Source organism: Penaeus monodon, chromosome 11 (genome assembly GCF_015228065.2).
Source record: "Penaeus monodon isolate SGIC_2016 chromosome 11, NSTDA_Pmon_1, whole genome shotgun sequence".
Lineage (NCBI taxonomy): Eukaryota > Metazoa > Arthropoda > Malacostraca > Decapoda > Penaeidae > Penaeus > Penaeus monodon.
The window spans coordinates 23,691,315-23,703,814 of NC_051396.1; the positions used below are offsets into that span (position 1 = coordinate 23,691,315).

Here is a 12,500-nt window from a genome sequence, read left to right on the forward strand (position 1 = left end):
GTATATATACATATATATGTTATAAGTTATTATACATATATAGTATATAAGTATATATACATATATATGTATATCAGTATATACAAGTATATATATATAGATGTATATAAGTAGCTCTAATATATATAATATATATAATATATCTAATATATATTAATTATATATGTAATCGTGTATATGTTATGTTAATGTTATTTATATATATATATATAATATATATATATATACATAGATATATTTATATATATTACATATAGTATATTATATTATATATATTATATATATATTATATATATTATATATATTATATATTTATATATACTTATATACACTAATATCTATACTTGTATAGACTTTATACATATATATGTTATAGATAGCTTATTACATTATATGTATTATACTTATATACAAGATATATGTATACCTATACTTATATACATTATATTATATTACTTGATACATTATTATATTTATATATACTTATATTATATAAATGTATGTGTGTATGTATGTTGTAATGTATTTATATATATCTATATATATATTTTTGTTTTTTTTATATATTTATATATAGTTATATATATATATATATATATATATATATATAAAACATATCTATATATATTATATATATTATATATCTATATATATCTAGATATATATAGACAGATATATATATTCTATATATATATATATTATATAATATAAGTGCGTGTGTTGTACGTGTGTGGTGGCTCTGCTAGTGCTTAGCCACAAAGGAGTCCATTAGTAGATCTTGTGACCTTACCCTTATTTCCCTTTCCTTTAATTGGCAGAAAAAATGTTTTGCTTACCAATGCTATGAATATCAATGGTGTGATTTTTTTATTATAGACATTATAATTACTATATGTTATACACCTTAAGTAACAGCAAAATAAGATATTGTAAATATTTTTCGTAATCAAGGAAAGGTGAGAATGGGTGAGACGGTAGTACTCATAATGGCTCATTGGTGCCCTTAGTAACAAGGTGCCACTTATGTGTAAACACTTAATAAATAAACTCACAGAGGGCAATGGCATGTACGTATCAGCATGCCTAGCGGGATTGGGTTAATGGCAATCACATGGGCTCAAAGTAAGGGCATAGGCTACTGTGACTGATAGTCTCTGTGTAGCTTATAGGCCAGGTTCACATGACATTCATGTTAGTGACAAGACTAGGCCTCAAACTCTACACTTACTTCTCTTTATGCATGATTTCTTTTTTAGTTGTTTGTTTGTTTTTTTTCCAATGTTTTAATATTTGTCATTTGATTTGATTATCCAGATGGTAATAGACTGGTTTTCCTTGCAACAAGGACATAAAACAATTATTTTTTGTATTTGTGTCCAATTTGAATATTTTTTTCTAATATTATATTTTCTGTAACACAACTGACACCACCATTAATGGCACGCAGGAATAGAATCCTGAGCATGAAAATGGGCATTTCCTCTCTGCGCGCCATCACTTTTCCATCATAGCCTCATGACATACATAATAATAATAAGAATAATAAAATAATAATATCAATACTAATAATACAATAATAATACAAAAGCACCTGAACATTTTGAAAAAATACTAAAATTATAAAGAATGGGGGGGGGGTCAGAAGCCAATCATCCTCAAGGCCAGTGGGGTTGGTCTTCCATATCACAATTTGTGGTATGTGCATTACATATGGCATGCACAAGTTTACATTATTCATGTGTGGAAAAATCTAAATGGCAGACCTGTAGAACAAAATTTTATAACTAGAAACACAACACAATATAACGTGTGTGTGTGTGTTTTGTGTGTGTGTGTTTTTGTGTGTGTGTGTGGTGTTGTGTGTGTGTGTTGTGTGTGTGTGTGTGTGTGTGGTGTGTGTGTGGTGTGTGTGTGTGTGTGTGTGTGTGTGTGTGTGTGTGGTGTGTGTGTGTGTGTTTTGTGTTTGATATATTGTGTTCAATATATATATGTCACTATATATATGTCAATATAGATATATACCTACACCATATAAAAAAAAAAAAAAATCATTCTACTTCTATATTTTTTCTGTTTTTTGCATGGGGCCATCAACAATATTTAGCATGAACGGCCAATAACAAGGATCAGACCATCCTATCTCAGACCTTCTTGTTCACTTTCTTTTATATACTTAACTTACCAAGCAACTAGAATATAATATAATATAGCAACTCTGACCATATACTACCTTACTTGCTGTGCGCTAGGTATTCTAGGTGGTGGTGGAGGGTGTCATAGTTGCCACAATTACACCACACTTTTCATGCGTGCCCTCGCTCCATCTCTGAGTGGACTGTCAGCTTCTCGTAACAACTGCACAAAATAGTCTCCTTGCCGAAAATTCTATAGAAATTGATGGTGATGACCATGATTAATGATAATTATAATAATGGAGTCTAATAAAAAGACATAATAGTAAGAGTATCAAATAAAACAATAATAAATGATCCATATATGATATAATGATGATAAAATATACATAATTCTATGAGAAAATGCTTTAAATCAAATTGGTGGCACGTTTTTGTCATCTACGATATTTAACACTCGCGAACCTACTGTAAGGCTGGGGATACATTAACTGATACTTCTTTCTCAACAAGCTGAGTTACATCAAGAGATTTTGCCTATTTTTCACACATTTTGTACATCAAAGACATAGTTGTTTGTGATATTTTTGGTTTTGCACAAACTATATAATACCTATAAAATTTTTTTACTTCCCCAAACATAGTCTTGGTTAAAAAAAAAAATAAATTCAGGGGTGGGTCTTGGTTACAATTTTCTGTGTGTAAAGTGATGTAAAAAATGAGAACTGGAGGCACAGAAACACTGAAAGTGTGATTAAGTTTTTTTTTAACCTTTCTAATTTTTATTTCTATGGAAAAAAAAATCAACAGACTGACGATCTCACTCCATGGATTGCCACACACTGCTTTATTTATTCGACTATAGACTGAAATAATATCAACTAGGGAGTCTATATAACACAAAAATATCACTTCCAGTCTTGATTTATCAGGAATATGGCAAGTAGAGACTTAGAATAATGAAAACTGAAAATGCAACATATCCTTTGTAGTAATTCGAATAATGGCATGGGATGCTGGTATTTGCATGATGGGTCGCGCATGCTAGTGCGACGATATAAGCCCCAGCGTGAGGCCGGCTACTATGAATACCTACCCGTCAGGAAAGGGTTAATTCTAAGAGGAGATGCCTTTTGTGATTTTCAGATCATTTCTATGTAAGTGAGCAAATATCCAGACTGTGTATAGTTAAAACTAATCTTTATACAAACTAAAAAGAAATCTTATTGTTTATTCCATTAAAAAGATCCAAACTGTATAAGGTTTTTTCTCAGATAATTTTTGCATGGACTTTTTTTTTTTTTACAACATTGTTAATTAGCAGGCTCATATTTAATTAATATTAACATACAATATAGTTAGTTTTATTCAAATGCTACCAGTAAAGGAGTTAGTGTTGCAACCACAAAAACAGGTGAACTAATTTTTTTAGTCATTTTCCAAGCATGTTTTGAGGTAACAGTACTTTGGGAGCAGATAAGGGAGCAGCAGCACTTGAATCAATTGTTGCTGTCTTTGCTTTTGCTTCTTTGCTTGTGTGTGTGTGTGTGGTTTGTGTGGTGGGTTGTTTGTATGTGTCTTTGTTTGTTGTAAGCAAAGGAGGGAGCTTATATGATTGTTGCTTTGTGGTTTGTTTGTTTTGTAAATGTTTGTGTGTCATTGTTGTAGGAAAGAATAAAATAATATGTAAGGTAAAGGGACATACATAACATTCCTTCAATCAAGAAGTATTTGATTTCTACCTACAGTCCCTGATAATCATATCTGACATGAATGTACAAGCCTATAAAAAACTGGCATGTGTTGAGAAGGGAAGGGGGGGGGGAGAAGGTTGTGAAGGTGGCGATTTTTTCCTATGACATTTTTCGATCATTAGTAAATGTTTCTCTTTTTAAGTTACTGTATTCATAAGCTTCACATCACATTCAAGAGTCATTAAGTAAGCAAACTAAATAACTATGCAAGAACTTACATGAAGTCGGATGTGATAGTATGTGGCACCACTGATGAGAGCACGGAACTCTACACCTTCTAGAGGCAACTCCTGGGGGATACACCATTCTAGTAGATTTCCTGAAAGATGCCAAACCAGATAAAGAGACTAAAAGAATACACACATACAAAAATAGTATGTATAATAATATCAAAGAGCAATGATCAAGCAAGGAAAATAGTAATTACAGACAAAATACAACCATAATTGAGAAAAGTCTAAAATAATTAATAACACTGGGTTACAAAAAAATATTTTTTGTAAGTTGTCTTAGTTTTTTCAACTCATTTAGAGCAAATCTGCATTGCTGAATCCAAAAATGCCATCCATTTTCCCCGATCAGGTCAAGTTTTTCAACTAAGTGAATATAGAAAAATTGTTTTTTTTTACAAAGTGGAATACATTAGAGCGGCATTTTTGTTTTATTTGTGTTACTTATACATCCAATATATATACATATATTTTTTCTCACCCAATTTATAATTATCGACATGTTGCAAACATTGATCGGTATCTGTATTGACATCAACATTGCATTACATTGGTAACTATTACAATATCTACTGATCAATGCTGAACATCGATCAGAACTGAGTAGTTGATCAGTAGACAGGACACTAATAAAGACAGATGCATGAAAACTAGATGTTTGGTCATCATTGATCATTCAGTGCTGACATTTCTGTTTCTTTGAGCTCCTCGAATGTGCAGCGGCAGGGATGTCTCTCTTCAAAGTCCAACAGTAATCGGCCATCATGACTGCATCCCACCATCCCTGATACCTGGTCTCCATCTCCATGTCTTGATGAAATCTCTCCCCCTGCTTGTCGCTCATTGATCCCAGATTCTCAGGAAACCGATCCATGTGTGAGAATAGGTAGTACATTTTGATGCTCATGTTGCATCCCAGGTTTTTGAAGGCAGTCAGCATTTTGGTGACGAGTTCTGCATAGTTGCTGGCCTTGTTGTTGCCAAGGACGTTCTTTACAACCAGAACAAATGCCTTCCACGCTTCCAGTTCGACTTTATTCATTGAGTTTTCAAACTCTGGATCTCTGATGAGCTGACATAGTTGAGGTCCGTCAAAGATGCCAGCTTTCAATTTCTCCATGGTCACTCCTGGAAAAGCATGGCACAGGTGAGTGAAGCAGCCACCATCCTTGTCCAGAGCTTTGGTGAACTGCTTCATCAAGCCAAGCTTAATGTGCAGGGGTCGGAAGAATATCCTGTCTCTCTGTCCACCAGAGGGGCGTTGATGATGTTGTTTTATCTGCTAGGCTCCAATTCCTCCCGCAGAGACCACTCCTTTTTCATGTAATGCTGAGCTCGGTCCCTACTATCCCACATGCACAGAAAGCACGGGTACTTGGTGAAACCGGACTGCTGTCCCAACAAAAAGTTCACCATCTTTAGGTCAACACAGATCATCCACTCATGCTGACAATAACTAATTTTCTCCAGCAGATACTTCACCGCTTCATACTTCTCCTTCAGTGTAGTCGAGTGAGCCAGCAGTATAGAGGCAAACTGGTTGCCGTTGTGCACCAGAACGGCTTTCAGTGATCTCTTGCTGCTGTCAATAAACAGTCTCCATTCTACAGGTTGGTATTGTGGCAATCCAAGATTGTGCAGAAGCTGTGAAACATCTGTAGAGTACACCAAGTCTTTCTCTTCAGAGAAAAAACGAACGTATTCTTAATGTCTGTTGCGGTAGAAAGTGATGCGAGTACTGTCAGAAAGAAGTTTTTTTTCTTTCAATCTTGATGCCAACAATTCGGCGGATGACTTTGGCAAGTTTAGGTCACGGACAAGATCATTTAGCTCCTTCTGGGAAAAGGAATTCGGAGCGTCATCATCGCTAGGAACTTCTTCTTCATTGTCTTCAATACTGGAGAATTCTTCATCACTTAACTCAGGAAGTTCTACTGTGACAGGTACTGGAACTTCATCACAGTGAGGTACAAGACGACGTGCTGATTCAAGATCAGGATACTTGAGGCTGCTCTGGTTCTTTCTGTTGAACCCAGTCAAATTAATAGCGCAGAAGTAACAGTCACTGACATGGTTTTTCGGCTCTCTCCAAACCATAGGAATTCCAAAGTTCAGCCCGTCCTTCTTTCCATGGGTCCAGCGACGTAGATACTCGGTGCATTTCTTGCAGACCATGAGGCGCCCAAGCTTTGTCCTGATCACCAAGTTTCATGCCAAAATAAGCATGATAAACACACTTTACGAAACTTGTGACTGGTTTCCTGTTAGGAACAACGGTGTATTCACCGCAGATGTAGCAGAATACATCCGGCTTATTTCTGCAAGACCTTCTGGACGAATCTATATCATTCATCTGAATAAGGAAAAAATGTCTGTTAGCAAAAAATGTGCAGTCGCAACTTCAAAATTATATCGTAATACCCGCCACGAAAATGCTAATACTCTTATGTATGAACAACAACCGTAAAAAACAATATTTGGCAATAGAACACAAATTTGACCTGATTGAGCAAAATCAATGTTATATATGGGTTCAGCGCATCAAAATTGTCTAAAATCAGTTAAAAAATTATTGACAATTTTTTTGCTGTTGACCAGTGTAATAGTAATTGTTTAATAATATTAATAATAATAATAATAATAATAATAATAATAATAATAATAATAGTAGTAGTAATAATAGCAATAATAACAACAACAACAATAGCAGTAACAGCACCAATAACAATGATAATGATAATAATTACACCAAAAATCATAATAATGGCACCACCCAAGAGCAGCAGCAGCAGCAGCAGCAGAAGAAATAATAATAATTAAGAAGTACAAGGTGCCTTCAATAAGTTTTGAGACTTTTTTCATAGGGCAGTTATAATCATCCCACACTCTTGTAATTTTGATATAGCATTACCATATGTCAAATGAGATAAAACACCATTTTTGTTAATCCAGGTTGAAAGAGACAGCTGTACGTGGAAGTTAAGCAAACCCTACTATACCATGCTGGTCATAGCTGACTTTTTTTGCAGAATGAAGTCAGAACAGAAGGACAATTCAGAAGTGCGATACGCTATAAATTTTGCATTAAACTCGGAAAGAACTTATGAACTGCTTCAGACTGCTTACGGATTAACTTGCATGGGCAGGGCATCCGTGTTTCATTGGCACAAAAAGTTTAAGGGCGGCAGAGAGTGAGTGATGATGAGAGGTGTGGGGAGGGGGAGGGAAGTCAGAACACCAGAGCTGGTGGGGAAAATTTATACTTTTATGGATGAGACCACTGAATGTCAACAGAGGCAATAAATGAACAGTTTGAAGTCAGTGTGAGAACTGTGCAAAAAATTGTTCATTATGAACTGAACATGTGAAAGATTTGTGCGAAGTTTGTCCCAAGGGTGCTCAGTGACGAACAAAAGGAAAGACATGTTAGCGACAGCAGGGAGATGGTTAAGCTTATCAAATCAGATCCAAGACTACTCATGGCTCTGATGACCTGTGATGAAAGCTGGATCTACTGCTATGAAACCAAGAGACAGAGTTTCCAGTGGTAGTATCAGGGCTCCCCTTGACCCAAGAAGGCCAGACAGAGTAAGTCCACCCTGAAACTCGTACTGATCCCCTTTTTCGACAGAAAAGGCATGACCTACATCCACTGAGTTCCGTCTGGACAGACAGTCAACAAAGAGTACTAAGTGGAGGTCTTGAGGGAGTTCTGAAAGAGAATGAAATGCCGTCGCTGTTCAAATCAGGTTGGTGGCATTTCCACCAGGACAATGCACCAGTACACACCTCCATCCGTGTTTTCAACTATTAGCCTGAGACATCAAGACAGTTCCTCACCCTCCCTACAGTTCAGACCTTGCTCCCTGTGACATTTGGTTGTTCCCCAAGCTCAAGGACAACCTCAGAGGCAGTCATTTTGAGGAGATTGAGGAGATGAAAAAGACTGTGACGAGGGTCATGGACACATTCACACCGGAGGACTTGCAAGGGACCTTCCAGAAGTTGCTGGAACAACACAACCAGTGCACTACAGCTGGAGGGGAGTACTTTGAAGGGGGCTAGAGTTTCTTGCTTGTCTGAGGAAAAAAAGTGTCCTTAGGGAAAAAGTCTCAAAACTTATTGAAGGTACCTCGTATATACTTCTCCCTCCTCTCTCTTTTCCTTTCCCTCTCCTGCTCTGTTACCTCCTTTCATTCCTAAATCCTGCTTATATTCACTCCTCCCCTCTCACATCCTTCGTTCTCCACTTTAATCTACCCACCTCATTCTCACCTTTATCCCTATCCATCCCTCCCCATCTTCTTTTCTCTCTGTGCCTTCTCCCTTCCCCTCATTTTACTCTTATCCTATCCTCTATTTGCCCTTCCCCATTTCCCTTTTCTTTTAAGCATTTGTCTCCTTCCTTCCCCTCTTTTCTTTTTAGTCCTCCTACCCCCTTTCCTCTTTAAGCCCCCTTTCCCTATCCTTTCTCCCTCCCCTCCTACTTGCTTCTTACCCTCCCCTGTTACCCAATGCCACCGGGAAAATGCGGTGTTCATTTTTTTTTTTTTTTTCCTGATTTCACCTTTCCTTGAGGTTGCAGGAAAAACATTTTTTCTACTAATGCTATGAATATTGATGGTGTTATTTTTATAATAGAAATTATAACTACTATAATGTTACAGACATCAGTAACAGTAATATAAGGTAACGTAAAATATTTTCGAAAATCAAGGAAAAGGATAAAAAGGCGTAATTTGCTCATTGGTGAATTAGTACAAGTGTAGCCATCTATGTGTAAAAACAATAAATAAAGTAAACTCACAGTGGCCATGGCATGTACGTATATGCCATGCCCAGCAGCATTGGGTTAAGCCATATAAATAATAAATGTATGTATGTGTGTGTGTGTGTGTGTGTGTGTGTGTGTGTGTGTGTGCATGTGTGTGTGTGTGTGCATGTGTGTGTGTTTGTGCATGTGTGTGTGTGTGTGCATGTGTGTGTGTGTGTGTGTGTGTGTGTGTGTGTGTGTGTGTGTGTGTGTGTGTGTGTGTGTGTGTGTGTTGTGTGTGTATTTGTGTGTGCGTGCGTGCGTGTGTGCGTGTGTGTGTGTGTGTGTATGTGTGTGTGTGTGTGTGTGTGTGTGTGTGTGTGTGTGTGTGTGTGTGTGTGTGTGTGTGTGTGTGTGTGTGTGTGTGTTCTTACTACATAAGAAAAGTATTTTGGAATGATACTTTCTATTGGATGGCAAGGTCACAATCTTCAGTTTCATTATGGCATTGCACATTTTTGTAATCATGGGACCTTACCCCTTAAAGACCTTTTCAGGGGGTGCTACCACCTCCCTCCCCCCACCTGGTATGCAAAATCTTCACCTCGTATGTTCCGGGAGGGGAGCGCCCAGGCAACTTCACTTAATGCACCTTGGTGATATAAAGCGGTAGGGGGTATTGGCACCTAACCCCCTTTCAGGAGGAGCACTGCCCCTTACCCCGCTCCTAGTCTATAAAACCTTCACCCCATATGTTCTGGCAGGGCAGTGCCCAGGCAAATATCTGATTCACATAATGATATGGTAATTCTTTACTGTTCTTAAACCCATGTCACACACTTTATTCAAAGATCTAAACTGAAGTGACCAGGTGTGCCCCTTCAAGGCACTGTCTGAAAGCTGGGTTGATGGGAAGCATTGCCTCCCAACACCCCCCAAGATGGCAAGATAGAGCTGAAACTTTAAAGGACAAGATGGACTTAGGCTGTGAGCACCACTTTCCTTGATTCTTGCTTCTTTATCTGTGGCATTAATACTCATGTCTTGTACCAAAGACTGCAATTTATTATCCACTACAAGAGTGTCATCTTCAATTTGCCCTAGCATAGTGTGTCATACCATAAAGATTAAGCCCTGCAATTTCTTACCATGACCAATAAATCTAGAATGGCCAGCAAGCAAGTCATAAAAATTCTCCTAGTTTCTGGTGCAATGAATTACAACCCCTATCCACCAATCTTTTTCATATTTTGGAAGTAAAAGCAAAACAGTTTTTCTAGTACCTTCTAAATAGTTAAGCCATGACAGAACTGAATTGAATTTCAATGGACTTCCCTTGGGTATAGTTTCTATTGTCACATGGTTATTTATTACATACCTTATTGGCTAAAATAGACTAATTGCTTGTATCTATTATCAAATAACGACCAAGTACAATTTCCATTAGCTCATTTCATTTTCTTTTCTTACATCATCCATTACAATTCCATCTGATTATTTTGTTGCTTCCTCACTTTTGCAAAATTTTCTCTTGAACACCTGGAAATTTACAGCCTCTCTACTACCATTATTATTAGTTTGCAAAGAAAATGCTGTAGAGCATAAGTGTCTAAGAATGTTACGTCCTATTGGATGGTGAGGTCAGATTCTTCAGTTTCATTGTTAGTGTAATACATTCAAAGTCATACCATACCAATATAAGAGTAACAGACAATCCTCATATATTTTTATGTAATACAATAAATTTTCTTCATGTTTCCTTCAGCAATATCCATTAAACTTTAAGGCCTCTTTTATGATCTGGATACATGTTACTGAGAGCAACACACCCTCTGGAGACAAAGTCCCAACAACAGCGTAGCCTGTGAACCCAAAACCCAAACCTAACCTTTCCTACCTTCGATTTATTCCCTAGGCAAGCTCCTCTGTAACCCCCTCCCCCTTCATAAGCACTTTGTGACAACTTACCCAAAACAGACATTAAGAATTCTGGTGTGAGGGTGTTGTGGACTTAGTCTCTGAGCGGTGACATGCAGAGGGCCTTTTCATTATTTCTTGATAAATATGAGGCCGCTGCAGATGTACCTGTGTTGCTTATGACTCTATTCTTATGCTCTATAGGATAGCAGTGTCTATTTCCCTCTATCTCTGTGCATCACTCTCTGTAACATTAACCATAATTTGAACCTAGACTATGGGGTATGGGGGTTACATCATATACATTCCTGTATACAAATACTAAAAGACTGGAAGAATATATCAGTACAATTTTTTGGCAACTTAGCCATATTTCATATATGTAATATATGTGTAATATACTGTAGAACAACTTTACTACAGTAGAAATCAGATCAGTGAGTATGCAGCTTCTCTTTAAGAACAAAACCAGACAGAAGAAAACACTTATCTATTGCAAATTCATTCACTGAATTTACCCCCAGCCTTTGAACATGGGACTAGCAATTGTTATGATATGCTCGGTATAGATTGGAATTACTCATCATTTCTTCTTCTTCTTCTTCTTCTTTTATAGGGTTTTAGACTTTTGAAGTCTATATTCCCTGGATCTTTGATTCTTGGTTCTTCTTTGTTGATTGGAGTTTTTATATTATGTCTATTATTTTTGATCTTTGTAGGAAGATCTTGAAATGTCTTAACATGTAGTATTTCTTAGCTGATGAATATTCTTCGCCTGTTATTAAAAGAGACATATTTGGATTATTTATATTAATTCTTTTTAATGATTCATATAATTTCATTCTATATGAGTTAAATCTTGGGCACTGCAGTGTTAGGTGTTCTATGGTTTCTGCTTCATGTTGGCACCATCTGCAAGTTGGGTCTGTCTCCATTTTTATTTTGTATAGATGTTGTTTTAATCTTGTGTGTTTTGTTTTTATTCGTGATAAACAAACATTTATTTTTCTGTTTTTTGATCTTGACCATTCATTTGGTTTGTTATCTTTGATATAATAGTTTTTTGTGTTTAGAATTTCTATCAATTGTTCTTCCCATGTTTTTCTGTTCTTATTTTTTATTTTTATTTTATTTATTTTTATTTTATTTTTCATCATTTCGTGTCAATTTGTATTTAGAAAACGGGCGATCTGACACGTCAAAAAATCTGATCCCTTCTCTTATGAAACGTAAAGACCTGTACATTAGGAGGTCCCTTACATATTGCCAGAATATCTTCCTTACCTTCCTTCGTATCGAATGCAACGACAAATATTCCGATGACGTCCCTAACGAGTCCAGAGGAGGAAGGTTGTGTGGCCATAACATCAATTCCCACAGCAGACGATCCAGTATTCAGGATGCCATTTCTCGTGTGTGGAATACTGTCACCGTCATTTGCCTCGCCCACCTGGCCGCCCACCCCATGACTGCTCTGTGATGAGCCCGCCCCTGCGCCACTTTCAACCTCATGGGGCGTAGAAGGAATATAACAAGGTTTTGACATTGATGTTTTTCTATTCCGAGCCGCCATTACACCAATGGAAGAACTATAATTTAGGATTAGATAATGCAATTACAAATGTATTAAATATATAATTTGTGTATGTTTTAGATAAATAGGTACATTATAACTATAGTTCTTATACCAACCATGGTTACCTAAATCTGAATA

The 12,500-nt window shown here is 36.6% G+C and overlaps 1 protein-coding gene across 1 annotated transcript; it reads right to left on the reverse strand.

Moving 5' to 3' along the window:
- Window positions 1–1,750: 1,750 nt before the first annotated feature.
- On the reverse strand, window positions 1,751–12,359 carry LOC119578508. Its single transcript, XM_037926079.1, has 4 exons — window positions 12,071–12,359; window positions 4,105–4,205; window positions 2,602–2,669; window positions 1,751–1,763 (listed from the first exon to the last, which is right to left on the reverse strand). Exons 1-4 carry the CDS (start codon window positions 12,357–12,359, stop codon window positions 1,751–1,753), a joined length of 471 nt encoding a protein of 156 aa, XP_037782007.1.
- Window positions 12,360–12,500: the final 141 nt, after the last annotated feature.